The sequence below is a fragment of the Coturnix japonica genome, chromosome 21 (assembly GCF_054131305.1).
Source record: "Coturnix japonica strain WE chromosome 21, WE-NBRP24, whole genome shotgun sequence".
Lineage (NCBI taxonomy): Eukaryota > Metazoa > Chordata > Aves > Galliformes > Phasianidae > Coturnix > Coturnix japonica.
Window position 1 is genome coordinate 5,509,241 of NC_140683.1, and position 20,678 is coordinate 5,529,918.

General features: G+C 50.9%; 1 protein-coding gene across 3 annotated transcripts in view; it reads right to left on the minus strand.

Annotated features, from left to right (window-relative positions):
- Positions 1-7,789: 7,789 nt before the first annotated feature.
- Positions 7,790-20,678, minus strand: part of RXRA (retinoid X receptor alpha) — a 73,173-nt gene continuing 60,284 nt past the window's right edge. For 2 of the 3 annotated variants that reach the window (XM_085520915.1, XM_085520913.1), the window contains 5 exons: positions 18,226-18,355; positions 16,001-16,133; positions 14,846-14,937; positions 13,887-13,992; positions 10,104-12,126 (listed from right to left, as the gene is read on the minus strand). In XM_085520915.1, the coding sequence (XP_085377041.1) occupies positions 11,979-12,126; positions 13,887-13,992; positions 14,846-14,937; positions 16,001-16,133; positions 18,226-18,355 (609 nt within the window). In that variant the 3' untranslated portion in view covers positions 10,104-11,978. Of the gene's footprint in view, positions 12,127-13,886; positions 13,993-14,845; positions 14,938-16,000; positions 16,134-18,225; positions 18,356-20,678 lie in introns of all 3 variants that reach the window. The other variant, XM_085520914.1, reaches the window with a different exon arrangement.

The window sequence follows — 20,678 nt, forward strand, 5'->3', positions numbered from 1 at the left end:
ACCCAAGACCCAAGACCCAAGACCCAAGACCCAAGACCCAAGACCCAAGACCCAAGACCCAAGACCCAAGACCCAAGACCCAAGACCCAAGACCCAAGACCCAAGACCCAAGACCCAAGACCCAAGACCCAAGACCCAAGACCCAAGACCCAAGACCCAAGACCCAAGACCCAAGACCCAAGACCCAAGACCCAAGACCTCCCTCCTCAGGCTTGATTAACAACTGAGAATGGAGCTTATAAACCCTCCAGCTGAGCAACTTGTTAACAAGACGCAGGTTTCATCCCTTCCTCCCCAAATTGCTCTGAGACAAGTGCAAGTTCTAACTTGTTCACACCCGGAATCAAAGCAGATTGATGACAGCTGGGCTGTCACTGTGCTGCCAGCATCCTGAGCAACCTGCCTGCAGCTCTCACCCTGCATCCTAACGCTGCTTTACACTCTCTTTATTTATCCCTCTTCAGCTCATGCAAATCATGCGAACGCGCTATTAACAGGGAGGTTCCCCTTCCATAAGGCACCGAGCTCGTGCTTTGGATTTTCCTTTCAGGTTGACCTTTTTTCCCATGGGAAAATGAAATATGCTGTTTATTCAGAGCTATCGGGAGTAGAAATAGCCCTAAACACACACATACACTTCTGGAATTAAAGAGAACCAAAGGTCTTTGGAGGGAGAGGTTAAAATGTACAGCAGTGGGCGGGGGTTGGGGGTAGGTGATGCTCAGGGACCTCAGCTGAGGAGGGTGAGCTCAGCGCTGGGGGGAGCAAGAGAGTCACATAGAGAGAGCCGAGATGAGCAACAGCTGATATGAAACTCAGTATCCAGAGCCACTCAGGGCTGTCGTGTTTCCCATGCCAATATCGCACAGCTCTGCCGTAGCCCCGTTTTCTGTGCTCACATTTCGTGTGCTCCAAACACTTCAAGCTTTCTGCTCCCATAGGGGTCCAAGAGCTCCTCTCTTGCTCTGGTTTCCCCCAGCCCCTTATCTCAGCCCCTTATCTTAGCTCAGCGCTGCGGGTTTATGGGATGGATCCCTTGATAGGGAGGGTCTGTGGGTGAAGACTCTGAGGCAGAACGAGACCTCAGCTTTTGGTTGAGCTCCTCAAGGACCCGGATTTTGACTTTTAAAATGCTTTTACCAAACTCTATAAATAAATCACATTCTGTGCAGTGTACAGTCAACATTAGCCTAACACCCCCCCCCCTTTCCCTCCCTTCCCCCCCTCCTCCCTCCCTCCTTGCAGCTCGTGTCAGGCAAACAAGACAGGCTCGATAGCTGGAGAGAGTGATTTATAAAGGTGCCATATGGGAGCTTGTCTAAGAGTTGTAATTGATTAGTGAGCAGCAGAAATATTGCCTTGCTACGGAGCTCAGACACCTCAAGGTTTGGCTCTTTTGGGGTGAGTGGTGCTATGGCAACTCCAGCATTAAATCCCCCCCTCCAGTCCTCCCAGCTCACCCTGAGTCACTGCATAAAGCTGCCCCTCTCTCAGCACAGCCTGAGCACGAGGAGTGCTCTGCTACAGATGGAAAGCGACAAATGCAAGGCTCCATCCAGCACACGTGACCCAAATTCATATTTCTAGCAGCAGGCAGCATCCACTGAGCCTTAGACAAGAATTGTTGAGTTAATTAGAAATGTATATTTGATACCCAGCCCGAACGGGGCTCTGCACGTTGCTAAGGTTTAATAATTGATTTGTAATTTATTTGCCCATTAGTCCTTCCTCTTTCAGAGCAAAGCCAAGAGCTCGTGTGCTCGTCCATCATCCCCACCAGCAGCACTGCATCCCAGCACCGCGGAGCTGTCGGGGTGACAGACTGGAGCCTCGCGCAGCCCATAATGAGTTACTTACTTCAGAAGCCTTTTTTATAGGAGCCCGTTTGCCTCTTGAGAAAGATTAACAAAGGGTTTATTTCCTGCGGGCTCGGGCCGCGTGTCAGCAGAGCGGAGGCTGCAGGAGTTATTGATTCTCTTTCCATAAGGTTTGCATTTTCAAGGTAAGTGATTCGGCTGTTACAGGCAGCCCAACCCCAGGCCCCATCCATCACATGCAGAGCAGCTCAGGTTTAAACAGAGGCTGCAACACTTTCTCTTGCTGTGACCGTAGGAAAAAGGGTTTCCCGTTCCCAGCTTAAGCAGAGAGAAAATGTAATTAGGATCCCCAGGTGACCCCCAAGGCGCCTCTGCTGTCATAGAACCAAGGGGTTTATAGGGATATTCCTGTGCCAAGTGTTTTCTGAGGGCCACAGTTTTCAAACTACACCACAAAGCAGCTTCAAAGTCCTCATTGCTTTGCAGTTTCCCAAATGGAGATCCCACAGAGCTGGGAATCAGCTCTGTCCCACATAGACCCGAGAAACAGAGACACCCAGAAACAGCAGGACAGGGAAGGGCTGCACAACAACAGCTGGCAAGCAGCTCAGCGTGTTGAATAGTCATGGTGGACATAGCATGGAGATAAAGATCTCCTCTTGAATAAGGAAACATGCAGATCACACTGGTTCTTGCGTGCAGATGTCTGTCCCTGCCCACTGCTGCAGGACAGAAGCAATTCCACTCCCATCTCAGCGTGGAAACTCTGGCTGCTTCTCTAAAGATAGAGGCAATGAGAAGGGAAAAGGAGGTGATGTGGGAATCGTGTGCTCACAAAGGGGGAGAAACGGGGTAGGAAGGAGCGTGCAGCAGCACCTCCCTGCATGGGCATATGGGCATGGCACAGCAAAGCCTCTGGGAGGTTGATGGGGCCCAGAGAGGATTTTGGCAGGAGTGAGGCTGTGGAGCAAGCCAACCTTCGTGTGTGAAATCTCACAGAGAGCTGCTGCTATAAATAAGGCTGATGGATTGATGGCCGTAAATCACAGCCCTGCTGACACGGCAGGCAGCGGGGAGGTGCTGCGGCTGGTTGCTCTCCTTGGCAGAGGCAGGAGGGAGATTAGTCACCCGTTGTGCTTCCTGAAACCACCTCCTCCCTCCCCCACAAGAGGAGAAGGAAGGGTTTGACGATCCAACCCGTGTGAGAAAGGCTACGATGGCTCTTAACCATTGGGCTCCCCGAACTTGCAGGGTCAAGCTCTTATGCTCTGGGGGGAAGTGTTGCTATCAGCAAAGCTACTGCTTGTTTTAAGCAGAAGGAAATGAAAATCCAGACCATTTTTGAGGTTAAAACCTCATTTTTGATGTTTTTACAGTTAAATGTAGCCATTCTGTCCTCTGGACCAAAGGGGGTCCGTCCTGGGCCTGGACTCACCTTGAGCCACAATGAGGTCCTATCATTGCCCCCATCCAGCCAAGGGCAGCTCCCCTCCCACCACCCCCTGACAGCCTCCTCTGCAACCGTATTTCTCTATAAGGTTCAAAACATTCTGGGCATAAATCCTTCTCCCTTCAGTGCTGTTGGGACTTTGCTCCTGGCTGTGTATTTTTAGATTACAAAAATGTCACCCTCAGCTGCTCGCAGTGCACGTAAGTACTGTGAGAAACAAACCATATAGACCTCTTGTCAATAACACCGGCTTCAAATGGACTCCCTGCAGCCCTGACGGGTTGAATTATAGCTTTTCTCCCCCCCCAAAATGACGGCTGGCTGCTTATTATTGGCTTTCATCTTTATTGCCTCTTAAGGTAAAATGGTTGGAGTGACAACAGCAAATAACCAGCTACAAATTGTCTCTCCTGCCAGCCTTCCACAGGCAGAGGCGAATGGAGACAGCATCACCCACCAACAGGGTTGCAATGGGTTGTGTGCAGCCAAAGGAGACATCCAGGGGATATCCCCAAATCCCACCCAGCCCTGGACAACCCTTCCTATCACTGTCCCTGCAGGGACAGAGCTCTTGGGTGAGAGCATCCTGTATTAGACACTGGTGAATCTACAGCTGGATGGATGGTGCAAATGGCTCTGAAGGGTGGGAACGTTGCTCATGCCACCCCATTCCCTCCACTGTCAGCAGAACAGTCTGTTGGTGCTTGGGGACACTGTGCTGTGCAGCTTCAGGGCTAGGCTGAGCCATACTGGAGGCTGGAACCCATGGGGAACACTTAGGAGCTGCTTGAATTCCCATTCAACAAGCCTTTTCCATGGGGCAGGGCTGAGGATATGGGGCTGTCCAGCATAGAAAGGTGCTTCCCTTAAGGGCAATAGGATCTATCAGCAGGTGAAGAGCAGGACATCCCAGGCAGGGGTTAATCCGTGGGGTCTTTGGGGATCCACCTCCACCCTCCAGATAGCAGGAAATTGTGCACAACTTGTTCTTTGCCATTAAGGAGGGAAACATTTTTTGGAGCAGGAACAGACAGGCCGGAGCAAGCTTTTCCCATCCAACTGGAGTCTGACGGGAGGATCCGGTTTCAAAGCATTAGGTAATGTCTTTGTATCGCCCAGGAACCCACGTCCTGCTGTGGGAAGGGAGCAGATGTTGGGGGCTGTGGACACAGCAGAGCAGACCCTGCAGTGTGGTGCTGCTCAAAGCTTAAGGACATCAGGGACCACCTGCCCTGCATCCCAATAGAGCCCTCCTGATGTCACACTGTCCTTGGGGACATCCCATTCTGCCCCTTGCTCACCCCAACCCACTCCAAAGCAACTGCTGGAGAAGTGAAAACTGGCCACAGAGCTCCAGGAAGGGGCTGCAAAGTGTAAAATCCCCAGGCAGAAAGGTGCCATGCAGAGCTCCTGCTCTGCTCCTGGCTGCCAAGCATTGAACTGAGCCACTTGTCCCCCCTAAGTCCTGTCCCATCCTGCTGCTATGGCCCTGCTGCTTGCTCCTTGCGCAAAGAGAAGGATGCTCTGCCCTTCCTGTGGGGTAGAATAACTTTATGCCATAACTTTATGAACTTAAAAGATCCAGACAGAATGAGACCCGCCAGCCGTGTCCTCAGGAATCACAGTGACTCAAACAGAAGCTTTTTAGAAGAAAACAAATCAAATGACTTGGCTGTTTTACTCGGCGCTCCGTTCTACCTTTACTGGTTTCCTAGCAAACACTTCAGCCTTCATTTCATTTTCTTCAGCCTCACCCCCAGTGTAAAAGCAGAAAGCCCATCCGATAGCTACAGTGAATTTCCATCTGACCCTCCCCCCGGGTTTCGGGCTGAGTGTTGAGTGAATGAGCTTTAAAAGCATCTTTTCATTTAGGCCTCCACAGCAGAAAATCAGCCAGCCAAGAATCATACCTCACTTTGTCAGTAGAAAAACAAGATGTGGGCTTGGGTGGAATTGAGTTGCGTTGGAGCACGGTATGGAAAATCTTGCCTATAAAGCCAAACAAGGCTTCACTGCCAGTGCTGTAAGGGGGAGAGGGATGCTGGATTTTTGTGGCTAGTATTTCTCGCCTGTGCCTTGGGATCTCGAGTTCTTTGGGAATGAAGGATACTCGTTTTAAGGCAATGCTTTGCCTGCAAGTGCTGTGTTAACTCTTCATCGGACTGCGAAGGAAAAAAGAAGGAGTTTGGATGGAAAATTGTGTTCAAATCTTGATGGATGAGAAGGAGGTGGAGGGAATGGAGGGCAGCGGGGCCGGGAGGGGGCAGCAGCACTTTGCTCTTGGGCTCAGCTCGGCACAGTTCGGCATGGCACGGCATGGCACAGCATGGCATGGCTTAGCATAGTAAGGCACAGCACAGCTTGGCTTAGCATGGCACAGCACGGCTTGGCACAGCTCAGCTCAGCACACTTTGTTTGCACCAAAGGACCCTAAACTCCACATCCCCTAAGCCATCCATGTGCTGACCTCCCAGCACTCCAGGCTCTCTGCCCTCACCCAGCCCCTTTGCTCCCAGGTGTGTGGATAAAGCACCACAAAATGCCACGCAAAGCCCCAGGAAATGCCAAAGATTGAGGTGCCCCCTGCAGCCCCAGCACAGGGCAAAGGCTGCCTTGCTCCGTGGGGACCTGACCTGGCCACGGGTCCAGCTGGGGTGGAAAGGCTCCTTGAGAGAGGTCAGGAGGAGAAAACTAACCTGCTTTTCTTTGGCAATTACGAAGTGACAAATGACCAGTGAAAGAGCTCATCTGTCTGTATTTATTTGTAGAGCCCCTCCTTGCTGCAAAGCAAAGGCATGGAGAGCACTGGGATCACAGCCCTTCTCTTAAGGTTTTCAAAACCGTCTGCTGACACCTCACTCCATCTCTGTCAGCTCTGGGATGCACAGGAATTAAGCAGCCAGGCTGGTGCCACCAAGTGAGATGAATCTATAAGAGAAAGCTCTGCACCCACTGAAACAACGTCCTCCACACTGTGCCCAAAAAGTATCTGGAGGAGCAGAGGAAGCTGAAATCCCCTCCCAGTGCCACATGTTCAAGAGCTCGGGCTGTAGGCACGTCTGCTATTAGGAGATCAGAGAGCTCTGCATCCCTCTGTGCCATCCCTGTGCCCCATCCATGCTGCTCCCAGGGCAAGGGCCAATCCTGAGCACACCCAGCCCATCTGCAAAGCAAAACCCCAACTACTGCACATGCAAAGCATTCTATCCCCTGACAGCCACCTTCTGTCATCAAGGAATCAGGAGAGGGGAGCAGAACATGCACCTTGATTCCAGTTGAAGCTTAAGAACCAGGCATTAGTTCACTAAAGGGCCATACTCCCACTCCTCTGTGCCCCCATGGAGAGGGACAGGGAACAGGGCAAGAAAGGAAACAGTGGGCAGCTCAGCTTTCCCTTTCCTTTTGGTGTTAGCTGCTTTAAATAGAGAAGCAAGCCCTATTTCCAAAGCATAGCATGGTTTTGGTGCCAATGGGTGGTGGCACGAGGATGAGCACAGCAGGGAGCCTTGGCCATGCATCCCAGCTCAGGAATAAAGGGAAAAAGAAGGGAAAAAAAAAATAAACCTCAGGGAGGGAGGAGGTCAATATTTACTCTCCAAACACAAACTGCTGCCTGGAGGTTAACAAGACAAATAGCCACTGGAACAGCATCCAGCCCATGTGTGAGCGCAGCGCCCAGTGCCTGTGGGTGCTGCCCACGTGGGTTGGGAGACATCAGGCAATGTCCCACAGCAGGCAGCAGCCGTCACCTCTGAGTAGCATCACCCTGTGCTTCCCAAATGAAATAACATTGTGGCAGAGCTGGCAGCATGCAGATCAGTGTTAACCACATCCAAACACCCATTTGCCATCTCTGTGTCACTGCTCGGCAGCTACTGCTGGGGAATTATCTCTGCTTTAAACCCAAGAGTGAGTTCAGTTTCATTTGCACCTGGCAACGAGGGCAGGTGACACTCAGGGCACCTCAGTATGGTGACACTAGGAGGAGAGGGAGGCTGAGAACAGCTCTGTGCCCATGTGCATGGGGATGGCAATATCACTGTGTCCATCCCCATGGCTGGGTGCTGCTGCTACCTGGGATGTGCCATGACCCTGGGATGTGCCACGTGCCTGCAAAGTACCATGACCCCAGAACATGCCATGTCCCTAAGAGGTACCAGTGTCCCTGGGATGTGCCATAACCCAGCAATGTACCACGATGCCAGTATGTGCCACATCCCCAGGAGGTATCATGATCCAAGGACATACAATATCCTTAGGATATACCATGATCCCAGGACATACCATGGGGCCTGGGACTCCCCCAGCACTGATGTCCCACATGGCTCTGAGCTGCCCCACCAGCATGGAAAGGTGAAAGGAATGGGGAATTCCTTCTGCAGAGCTGAAGGTGGGAGAGGGGTACAGGAGGATGGAGCCCCCCTAATAGTGGCAGAACCCCACAGGGAACCACCCTGGGATGGACAGAACCCCCTCACCATAAGGAAATCCCCCTGCAGAACAAACAAGGACTTGCACTGGGTTATATTTTAAAATGCTCATATATTTTTTTCTCCTTTTTTTTTTTTTTCTTTTTTTTTCTCTTTTTCTCTCTTTTTTTTCTTTGTGTTTTTTTTTGTTTTTCTCCACAATTCTACCAACAATTGTTCATCCAAATACTGGCATTTCCAGCAGCAATTCTTTTAGGTTTCTTTTTTTTTTTCCTTTTTTTTTCTTTTTCTCTCCTTTTTGCCTTTTTTTGTTTTTGTTTTAAAGTGAATAATAACAGACGGTAGTTGTGAGTTCACAGTAATACAGCCCTGCGGGAACGCCAGATATACGTGTGACAAAAGACACCCCCAGCCCAACTCCCCCCACCTCCCTCCATATACACCTCCCAACCCCCTTCATAAACACTTTTGTAAGCAGGGGGGAGGAGATATAGGGGGAGGGAAGGGGGAAATAAGAAAGAAGTAAGTTCGTTCCAAATAACCAACCCCAATCATTCCAAACAAAAAGAGATCTCATAGAAAGCCTTTAAAACACGGTCAGAAGTTCCTCCCTCCCTTATGAGCGCTATCCCGGACATGTAGAGAGAGAGGGAGAAGTGAGAGAAAAAGAGAGAGACAGCGTTTATAATAACCTCTGTAAGAAGAAACAAAAAACAATCCAGGAGAAAAAAAAATATCCAAGTAATAACGTCAGGGATAAAATTACATTTGTACAAAAATAGATATTTTTTTTCTTATTTTTTTCTTTTTTTTTTTTTAACTTTTATTGACACTTCAGATATTTTTTTTTCCTTATCTTTCCTCTTTTTTTGTGTTTTTTCCTGTTATCATTCTATATTTTACTGTAGTTTCTTTCAGCTATGCAACCCCCCATAGCCAAGGCATCCATTGCTAAGCATTGGGAACATCTAAAGCTATTTCTCCTCACCACCACCTGCTGCTCCAAAGGGAAAACAACCCAAAACAACACCAAAGGGAATGAAACAGAAACGAAACAAAAAGGCATCTTAAAATAGATGCATCTCCTTTGTCGCGAGTTACCAGGACCCAGATTTGGCGCTTGCTTGCCAATCAGGAAAGGGGTTCGCATACAACGGACTCGCTCACGGGTAGCAAAAACAACACGTTGTGGGGAGGGAAAGAAGGGAAATCAACATAAAACAACAACAAAAAAATAAGTCTGTCATTGCTACAGGCATAATATATGTATATGTGAGTGAGGCTATTTGTACAGTGTATATATCTACAGTACATACATGTATACACACGCACATATCGATGAGCCCAGTCTCTGATGGGGACAGCATCACCTTTGAGCCCGGATGATGGGAGCTGAAAAGCTGATGTTTGTGCTATCTTTAGAAAATTAAAGATTGTCCCACCAAGAAAGAAATTCAAAATATAGATATATTTCAAAACTAATTGCCCTAATGGGAACCAGATTGTTGGCAAGAGTACTAAGATCTGGTTAAATGAAAGTCCTACCTCGCTAGCGGATAATGTGCCTTTATTTTTTACCTTTCTTTTGCCCATGTATCACCTCTTCGAACAAGCATGTAATATAGTCAGAATAACTACGATGAAGGGAAAAAATAATACTAATTAAAAGCCAAAAAGTGGAAAGGAATATAGATTGAAGAGCCAAACTCATGCAAGAGCAGGTTGCTTTAAGGCTGCTGCGGCAGGTGATAGCGGGGCATGGGAGCTCATCTTTCTGCCTTGGATGGGGGATCAGGGCTCATCTCTGGGAGCTAAGCCCCAAAAGGCTGCTGCTGTGAAAGAGAGCTATGCTGACTTACAGCAAGGTGGGAGCTCCCTTGACGCCAGGACAACACTCAGCCTTTCCCTAAAGCTTCATCTCTATGGGGCAGGAATCCCAGCAATGTGCTGCTCTGGGGAAACCAAGGCATGGAGATGTGTCCTGACTGGGAACCCCAGCATGGGGGCTTTGCAACCTGCTGTATGCTGAGGGCAGCCCAATGCTCGCAGCATTTGTGTTTGTAGGGGTCAAACAGTAACCAGGGTGGGATGGATGGGACGGAGTGAGACAGGAAGGGATGAATGGGATGAATGATATAGATGGGAGAGGGTGAGGTGTGAAGGATGGGATGCATGAGACAGATGGGAAGGATGGAATGGGATGGGATGAGATGTGATGGAGGTGAAGGGATGTGACACGATTAGATGGGATGGGATTGAAGAGATGGGATGGATATGATGGATGGGGTGGATAAGGATGGGAAGAGGGCACATGCTCAGTCGCCCAACAGTGCAAACCAAAACAGCCCCTTCCAAGCAGTCAATCATTAAAAGAAACAAAAAACAGAAGTGGTTCTACCCAAGGGAGATAAACAAGGGTCCAGGTTTATTATAGTGCACAGCCAACCGACCCCCAGCACGCCCTGACCCCACTGCTGCCAGCCCCCAGCCTCACACTGCGCTGGCACTGAGCAGCCCTGTTTATCAGCACCCTCACTACATTTCATTTCTCTCGCCTTATTTTCTTGGCAAATTCTTCCAGGGTGAAGCAGTTTAATAATATTTTCAGAGGCATGCAGGCTGCTGGAGAAAGACGGCCAAAAGACTTTCCCCACCTCTGTGGATTTGCCATTTCGGGCCAGACCTGAAATCCTGAGTACTTCTGTAGCGAGGAGATGGTCTGATGGGGATAGAGCTGGGACTTAAGCTGCCAGTGGGGTGAGGACAGGCAGGTGACAACTGCATTCCCCAAGCACAGAGCAGATGGTGGTGGGCTCTGCAGGAGATCGCATTCTCTTTGGATCCGAACACTTTGCTGTTTTGAAGCACAACAGACATGAAAGCCACAGGGAAGCCCTCACTTTAGGGCCAACTGCAGGCACTCAGCCTTGGTTCCCCCCAGCCCATGGCAAGTTCAGGATACTCGATCCTGTTGTAGAGGGAGAAACCCCCATTGAGAGACTTCACTCGGCTTTCCTCGCTCATTTTCTCACCTGGTTAATGCAAGAGCGTGAGGTGAAGGGCACAGGCACTCCACCATTCCAATGAGGGATATTCAGGGACAGTAAACCCCATTCCTGCATCATTGCCAATGAACACCCCCAGGGAGCAGCAGGGCTGAGAGCTCCCACTAACTGCTGCCTTGCAGTGCCTTGCAGCTGCTGAAACACCATGAATGGGCTGCTGGTAGTTGCAGGGCTGCTGCTCCCCACAGTCTGCATGTGGGGTGTTTTGCTGAGCCCACCTTCTGGCTGGAAATACCCCTCCACAAACTCAGGACTACAGAATCCAGCAGGAGCATTGCTGAGCCACCAGCTCCAGCATGACAGCACCTGCAATAAGGCAGCTCCTGCAGGGCTGTGCCAGGACGTTGGGCACAGCAATAAGGGCAGGGGGCCCAGCAAGACCCTACATGAGCTGCAGGAAGCTGGAACCACATCCCTGTCAGCCTTAAAGCAAGCGCACCACAGCCACGTGTCCCAGAGGAGCAGCATCACTGGGGGGCAGCAGAAGGGGGTCAGGGCAGCTCCATGTTGTTCAAAGGGGGATCGAGCTCAGTCCCAAACCCTTTGCTTTGAGCAGAGAGGATGAGGCTCTATGCGGTGACTCACCGGTAGGGCCCAATGAGGGCCACCCCTCCCCACAGCCTCTCCCTTCGCGAAGGAACTGCTGAGACTACTAAGAATAGTTAGAAACCAAAAATAGAATCATTTTCTTTTTCTTTTTTTTTTTTTTTTTTTTTTTTTTTCTCTTCTCTTGTCCAAAAAAAAAAAAAAAACCAAAAAAATAACAACCAAAAAAACACCACCAAAAAAAAAAACCAACTCCATCCTCTGATAATTGCCAGCTGTAATCCGGCGAGCCGAACAACTCCCTTGACTAGTCCATACCCCACTGTGGGGCTGGGATGGGATGAATAAGACCATCCCTGCTCCCATGACGTTTGTGCCATCCTGGCACTGATGCGAAGCCATCCGTCCCCACTCCTCTACATCTACCGCAGGGGGGAAAAAACAGCCATCAGAAGTCTTTAGATGCAGCAGTGACAGCGAACGGACAAAGGGTCAACGTGATGAGGCGGCAAGGAGGTGCGGGTTCACCCCGGGGACCACGCGGAGAAGCTCGGACGGTGCCTCCAGCATTTGGGGAGCAGAGGGAAGGGGCTGGGGCAGAGGAGGAGGAAGCAGAGGACGGAGCCCGCATGGCCCTGGCCGGGTGAAGGACTGACCCAGCGGCAGTTCTCTATGTCATTTGATGGGGTGCTTCCAGCATTTCCATCAAGAAGGTGTCGATCGGCGTGTCGCCTATTAGCTTGAAGAAGAAGAGGTGCTCCAGGCATTTGAGGCCGATGGACCGTAGGGCTGGCAGGCGGAGCAGGAGCTTGGCAAACCTTGGGGTAGAAAACATGGTCTAGTTAGAAGGTCTTCAGCTGCACCTCCCATAGGCTGGGAGCTCACAGGCTCTCTTGCTCCCAAAGCAAAGAAATCACAATGGGAAATAATTCATTACACCCCTAGCTTTGAAAATCTGTAGCAGATATTTAAAGCAAACATCTGCTCAGCTGAAAGAGGAAAATAAGGCACCAAGGTCCATCCTTGGGCTGGGACAGCAGCCTGAGATGTTTGTGGGGTCCCTGCAGTGAGGAGAGCACAGCAGCTCTTAGCTTGCTCAGACAAAAGGGAAAGCAGCTGAGGAATTGAAAGGGGTCCCGGGGGGGTCAGCAGGACCACCCTGGGAGCTCCCCACCAGAAGGGAGAAAAGCCCTTTAACTGATTGGCTTTAATGCAGCAAAGTCAGGGTTTCAAACATGAGCAAATGCCAGGACAGAGCCAGCCCAGAGAGAAGGGGTTGCAGAACAAACACACACAGCCCCACGCACGAACACACCAACGCTGTACACTCATGCACACTCCTCTCTCTCTCTTTTCCCTATTTCTCTTCTTTTGCTGAGCTGGCGAGAACAGCGGGAGCAGAGCCAGGAAAAACAAATCAGCCCTACCATCCCATTCAGGAAGTTTCATTTTAAACCAAACCAGATGATGGCTGCAACCCTCAGAGGCATTTAACTGTGAGCTCACCAGCCTGCAGCACAGCGTGCTGGGGGGAACAAGCCCTGCTCCCTGAAGCATGCACAGCCCGTGCCCTCCTTGCAGAGCAGTAGGGAGCAGGCAATGCTCCACCACTTGCTTCCAGCCCCAGCTGGGGATCATAGTGTGCCATGGGTTGTGTAACCCCAGACTCGAAGCCCAAGAGTTAACCCTGCTGAGCCCCTGGGGCTTATTGCAGTGGGTCCTATGTTGGAGCAGGGCTCAACGCTGGCTCTTGTGGGCAGCCCTACAGGTTTACCCCTTGAAGTTTTGGCACAAGCAGGTCCCCACATCCATTCAAAGCCAGCAAACCAAGCTCCAGAGTCCACTCTGGTGCCAGCATGGCTCCCATTGCAGACTCTGGATGTCTGTGCAAAGCTCAGAGTGCTTCCCACTGGGGGAGGACCTTTATACCCCAACAATCCAACCACAAACACCAAGAAGCCTCTTAACAATACGTCTTTTTTCATCTGCCAGCACAATGATAGCCCAAAACCAGGTTCACTGCATCCACTGCTGTAAGAGCATCCTCTCTCCAATCCACTCACACCAGGAATGCAGGTGAAACACGAAGCCCAGCAGCTGAGGCCGTGTTTCTCAGTGCTCTTTCCTCAGCAGTGCTTTTGAGTGCTCTGCTTTGGTTTCTCAAATGACTGTCAGTCTCTAAACTGGCAGTTGCCAGCTTCAAGGCTGCAACTGGGAAAATGCGCCCACTCAGCTCCAGAGCAGTCCAAGAAAGCATTCCTAATTCCCCCTCCCATTCCCAGCTGGATTGGGGGAGGCGGGGAAAAGAGAGGAGCATCAATTGAGGCTTTCACTTCCCAGCAATGATGCTCATCTGCCACTGAAAATTAACTCCGTGTGTGTCCTGTTTCAGCTGTGGTTTGCTCTCCGTGGTTTCCAAAAGGGAAACGATACCCCTTACCCCTGTGGGTGTTCCAGCAGAGCCAGGGCTCCCCTGGACCGGTCCTGCTGGGCTGTGGGTCAATGGCTAGCAATGGGACAAGGACTCTTCTCCAGTTCTATGGGAGCAGTGTGGTGGGGCAATGTAGCAGCAACTCACCTCCCAGGCTGGTCGGGGTATTTGTGCTTGCAGTACGCCTCCAGCGATGCGTACACCTTCTCCCGTAGTGCCTCCACTTCAGCCGGGTTGGAGAGCCCTTTTGAGTCTGAAGGGTGAGGAAAGGGAGCATCAGTTGCCAGCCCTATGATGGGTACAAGGCCTCCCCGTGCACCATTTCACCACACTCCATATCCCAACCCAAACCATTTGGCTCGTTCCAGTGGTCACAGACCCTCAGCAAAAGGTTTGAAGCCTTCAAGGCATCAGCACGAGGGATTTCTCCCTCCCACACCAAGCCCTATAAGCAGGGATGTAAGAAAAGCCCCTGTTCGGGGACCCCATGATGTGACAAGGACCTGGATTTAGCAGGGACAAAGTCACTGTCCCCAAGCACATACATGATGGGAACCTCTCCAGATTCGCCTTCTTTTACCAAATACGGCTACATCCCAAATAGCAGACAACAAATTGCTGGTGATTATAAGAAGGAAAGAAATAAAAAGCCAAGCTGAAAAACGAAACCAAGAGACAGCGCTGAACCCTGCTGAAAAGCCTGGCGTGGGATCAGGGAACGGGGACAATAATAATAACAACATGTTCTGCCTTTGCCCTGATCCATACCTGTGTCCTTCTTAAAGACCTAGATCCACTTTTGCTCCTGTTTAGAAACAACTCCCTACAGCAGCACAACTCTGCACAGCTGGGATGCTAAGAATGGGGAGAAGGCACACATGGATCAAACCAAAGCCCCTCCAAAGAGGGAGGGGAAAACACCTCTAGGAAAGGAGAGGCATTAGGGGCAATGCATGGATCCAGACCTGGCAGGAGACATGCCTGTAAGCTGTCCCTGCTGCCCCATTCTCAGCAGTGCACACACTGAATTGCAAGAGAGCTGTATGGGTAATAAAAGGAGTCCAAAGGACACAGCATCAGCCACAAGAGGAGGTGGCTGCACATACCGGGGTTAAAGAGGACGATGGCCCGCAGGCAGCCCAGCTCTGTCTTGTCCATCTGCATGTCTCGCATCTTCGACACAAGCTCTGTCAGTACTCTGCAAAGGACACAAGCAGCAGCACAGGCATCAGCATTCACAAACAGGAAACAAAGCAAAACAGGTGTCAGACCCAGAGAGAGGCGGGTGTCTAATGGGACAGGGCTCTTTTGTACCAGGATGTGCCCTCATTTTCCTCCTGTATCTAAAAGCGCTCATCAGGAACACTGGTGGTTCCTGTGAGACAGAGCAGAGATGAGCAGGACTGGCTTTGTGCGTTCACTGTGAATTTGGCACCTGAGAAAGCTGCCTAAAAATAAAAAATAGTAATAATAATAATAATAAAAAAGGGCAGGTATCTAAAAGCAATTTCCTCTGCTGGTAATTTTTATTACTCCCTTTGCTCCTTCTGCAGGTGCCGGACTTGAAATATTTTCCAGTGATTGCCCTGTATTTCCTGTTGGAGCCTGCAGTGAAGTCATGCGCTTGCACTTATGACCTCACAGGAAACAAATGATGTCACCCAGCACCAAAGAGCAATTTCCTTGCAGAGTGAGGAAGCATCAGTGGTTTGGTTCCAAGTCAGTGCCTCAGGATGAGGCTGGGACAGAGAAATCAGAATCAGAATCCTAGAGTGGCCTGGGTTGAAAAGGCCCACAGTGATCATCTGGTTACAACGCCTTGCTATGTGCAGGGTCACCAACCAGCAGCCCAGGCTGCCCAGAGCCACATCCAGCCTGGCCTTGAATGGCTGCAGGGATGGGGCATCCACAGCCTCCTTGGGCAACCTGTTCCAGTGCATCACCACCCTCTGGGTGAAAAACTTCCTTCTAAGATCCAACCTGAACCTCCCCTGTCTCAATTTCAAACCATTCCCCCTTCTCCTATCACTGCCCACCCTCACAGACAGCCATTCCTCCCCTTTATGTGCTCCCTTCAAGTACCAGAAGCACTTCCCAAAACACAATGACTGAAGAGCTGCTGGGATGTGCCTATGGATCCCACTGGGTATTTCTAGTGCTTTTTCATTGTGACACATAGGAGATTCTCCACTGGGGGACATAGAACACAAGGACAGAGCTTGGAGCTCCCTCACGCTGCCCACCCAGCTCCATTTTCCCACCTGTCAAAGATGGCCCCGACGCCGGCGCTGTGCGCACTGTTGCGGTGCACGTGCAGCCCAGTGGCCAGCAGGATCCCATCCTTCACAGCTATGGAGCGGTGGGAGAAGGAGGCGATGAGGAGCTCGTTCCATCCTGCAGAGAAAACAACAGAAAGGCCATGGGTCAGAGCCGTGCATCTTCACAGTGTGGGAATCAGCCACATCCATTGCCCTGGCACCAGTGCATACAATGGCTGAGATGGCATGGCTTCTGTAGCTCGGTATCTGGAGGAGCAGCACTGCTCCATGGGCATCCCACATGGCCATGACCATGCCTTGGAAACCAGCTTGAGCTCCCCTCCATCCACAGCAATGTGCCTGTTCTCATTGACTGCAATAAACACAAGGTCCATGCGTGCTGTGTTTACCTACATCTGCAGCGATGGGTTGTGCCACTCAAAACATTACCAGGGAATAAAGTTCACTGTTCCCTAAGTGGCCACAGGACGGTTCCGCCCCAATCAAGGGACCATTTATTTGGTTACACGCTGGGTGAGGTCTGGCACTTGCAGAACGATTGCAACACTGAGAATAGAGAGACTGCAGGAAGCTGGAGGGGACCTGGAGAGATGGTGACTCATGGAAAGGTGCTGTGGGCTCAGCCCTATAAAAGGAACCAGAACCAGGCTCTCCCCCTCTCAGTCCTATAAAACATTACTGCTGTCTCAGCCGTAGCAGGTTTGGCACAAAGGAAAACCAGGCAAAACAAGCTGAAAAAAAGTTGGGCTTCCTCCTCCAAAAAGCCCAAGGTTGGAAGGTTTTAAATGATTCAGGACTGCAGAGGAAGGCTGCAGCCACCACCCAGCACTGCTCCTCCATGCGTGCTCCACTTAGTTTTGCCTCAGAGGATGCATGAGTGCACCTGATGGAGGCTCTTAGCTATATTTTAATACTTAAATATTTCATGGGCAGCTGTGCTCTCGTCACTCAATAATAGATAAAGCCACAGCTTAAAGGACTTGGGGGAGGTTATCTGAGGCCCCTGCAGAGATGCTGGGAGTGGGGAACCTGTGGGAGCTCCTCATGCTTGGGAACCCATGACAAAACTCCATGATGGTGTCTGCAGCCCCCACCCTCCCTTCACCAACACTGAGACAGCATCAGTTCAACCTTCAATCTCCAGCTCAACCTCCATCAGCCTCCTTTAGACAAACAATTGCAGCAATTACAGGATCACAGAATGGTTTGAGTTGGATGGGTCCCTTTAAGGCCATCAGGTCCCACTCCCTGCAGTGATTAAGGACACCCACAGCTCCACAGGGTGTTCAGAGCCCCTCCAGCCTGACATTGGCTGTCTGCAGAGATACGACCTGTGCCAATGTCTCACCACCCTTAGGAACTATTAGGATTCATGCACTTGGGATACAACTCTAAGTGCATCTGGAGGAAAATATGGGAACATTAAAACTACTGAGGTCTTTTCCTTTCCAATCCCAATTTCATCCTCCTTCCCACTGAGTTTGTCATTTGCTGGAAGGGGTTTCCCACGTCCCACCAACAACTTGCCTGCCCCTTTGTTTCAGGGAACAAAACTGCTGCGTTGACTCAAAGCCTTTGTACTCACTTCTCTGATGATGAGAGCTATGTGAAGAGCTTCGTGCCTACAATGCACCCTCATCGAGTCTGCTTGTAATTTCCTGCTCCCCCCCCCCATTAGCCCTTGTGAAGGACCTGCCAGCAGCTGAGGCTTGCGTTTACTTGCTGGAAGAAGACCTCCTTCCCAGCTGACAGCCTGTAACCTCCCAGACCCCCTGCAGCATAAGGAAATTTAAAATAAACCCAAAGAACTTCATTTTCATCTTGGTGGGTGGGAGTGGGAAGGCGATATATATTTTTCTCCCCCGTCTGCTTTTAATTATGATCAAACATTGCAGTTCTATGACATTTCAGACAGACCCAAACCCCCTTGTCTTTCCAGTCCCAGCTCAGGAGGATGCTGGCACATCGTGCCCTTGATTTCCTGAGCATCTCGTTCATCACACACAAGGCCGGGCCATTTTTCAGCCCATTGGCAGCTGGTGCAACATTCTGGATCCCATTCAGCAATACATCCCTTGGGGCTTTGTCAATCATAGTTAGCAGTGGAATGATCTGAAGCTATTCCTCAGATGCAGCTAAAGCCTCTCCAGTTGCCAGCACCCAAATCCCAGCGTGACCATTGAGGGATGCAGTGCATCGGGGCTTACCTGCTCGCAGCAGGATGACCTGGTCATCCAGGGGCAGCTCTGAGAAATGGGGGATCCTCTTGGCCCACTCCACCAAGGTGAAGAGCTGCTTGTCGGCCGCCTGGCAAATGTTCGTCACCGGGTCGTTGGGCTGCAAAGAGGAGATGGAAAGGTTTAGAGAAAGCAAGGAGAAAGATGGGAGGAGTAGGAGAAGGAGGGAAGGGGGTGCTGCCTGCTTGCTCCCCAAGTTTGGGAGCTCTGTGCTCAGTTTAAGTGGGTATCATCTGCAGGGACCCTGCAGTGTGCACAGCCCAAGTGTAAGCACCTCCTCATTGCACCCCACAGCATGGAGCGGGCATCACAGTAAGGAGAAAAACCCTCTCCTTTGAAATATTACCCAGTAACACAAACCATCTGCTCTCAAGGAGGACAGTCAGCCTAAACACACCAAATCCCTGTTTAAAGGAACTGCTAACAGCTCAAGTGGACTTGTGATTAGGAATGGGAAGAGACCGTCTAACCCCAGCAAAGACAAACCCTGCCAGCACAAGTGTGTATATATGGTTTACCTCTCCGGACAAGGATGTATGAGCCCCTCCACATATCCCGCTGTAATCCCCACTGATACCTAGCAGCACTGATTGTACAATTATTTTTCTTTATGTCCTTAAAAGAACAGTTTCAAACTCAGAGAAGGAGAGTTTGTTGCACCTCTGCACTGCATGGGGCTGGGGCATGGGTTCTGTGCAGGCAAGGCAGGAGCTGCCCCAGGCACATGTCTGTGTCCCATGGTGTGCTCCCTCCTTCTCACCTTCTTTCTGCCACCCACACTGCTGACTTCTCACTTTTCCACTCAAATTCCCTCAATATTGTGGATTTTGGGGTACCTGCCCAGTACACTGGGGGACTCTCTGCATGCAATACATGCCCTTTACCCAGCTGCATGGAGGGAGCAGGAGGTGGACACACCATAAGGGATGCATTGGTCCCAGGGGATTGAAAGGGAAAAGGTCAGAGACTAAAACAGTGTGGAAAGAACCCTTCCCTTACTGACTGCAGAGCTGACCATGTGCTCACAAACCAAAGGGAGATGAGAAATGCCACTCTGAGAAAAGGAAAAAGCCCTACAATTCTGCCCATAGCCATTCCTATGTTCCCCTGCCTGGGTGGCTCTGCTGTTTCCTGGCAGCAAACACCACCTCTGTGTCTCAGTGGCCAACATCTCTCATCCCCAGGCTTAAAATAACCAGCATCTGGCAGGAGCAGGAGCACCCGCCTTCAAAGTATTCTCACCTGTTGCTCACAGAGATGGATGGGGACGGGCTGGCACTCAGCACCATGGGTCGAGGGGAGCGTTATGGGGATGGTCCCCCAGCTCCAGTGGCTGCTCAAGAGAGCTCAGGCAATGCTCTATCCCTGGAGGTGCTCAAGGCCAGGTTGGATGGGGCCATGGGCAGCCTGATCTGCTCTGGGGCAAGCAGTCCATGGCATGGGTTGGGGTTGGATGTGCTTTAAGGTCATCTCTTCCAACCCAAATTCTGTAACTGTATGAATTCCCTGGGGAATGCCAGCACCCAACTCCCACAGGTTACATGCACCATGGCTGCTCTGCAGGCAGCACGATCTGCACTTGGCTTTCGGTGCTAATTCCTCCTTACATCTCAGTTCCTGGAACCATCACGGTGCTTCCAGGCAGAATTTAGTGCTGAGAGGCAGCTGAAGGCATCACCCCCCGTGGGCCAGAGGGCTCTACTCTCCTCCAGGAAGGGCTCTGCAATGCGGTGCTTAGAACTGCCCCTGTGCATGGAAAGCAAATCCACTCCTGCAGTAAATAGCAAGGGCACAGTGCCGGAGTGTGACAGAATGAAAGGACAGGAGGGCACCTGATCCTGCTGGAAAACCAGAGCTTGGAGGCATCTTCCAGAAAATGGTGACTTGAAACCAGCAGCTAAAGGCCGATTAAGAACTATCGGGGATATAACCTCTCAGTTACAGGCTTTGCCTTTCAGCAATCAGGAGCCCATCCAAGGTAGTGCTGAGGCTGCCAGGGTGCAGGGGCAGAGGCAAAGCCACCCCTCCCCACCACAGGCTTCATACCACGACTGCACCCACCTCCCCTGATGCCAACCAAAGTGCTGGGACAGAGCCAAGCATTCCCCCCACTGCCCTCCCCTTTAATCAGCATTAAGAGCTGTGCCAAAGCCCAATGGCTAGAGGATAAAACCACTGCCAGGCTGCAAAGCAAAGGCACTTCTGCTCCCACAGCCACCAGGGGACAGCGATAGGAAGGTGACAGCCACAAGCACAAGAGCATGTAGCAGAGTGTCACCTGGGTGCTGCCCCTCCAGCAGTGCTCTGATGTGCCAAGGTGTGGGGCACAAACACATGGACCCAACCTGCCTTGCTAAAGGATACAGTTTGCATGCATCTATTAAGGTCTGAATTTGTGCCTCTGCGTCACAGTGGAGCACTGG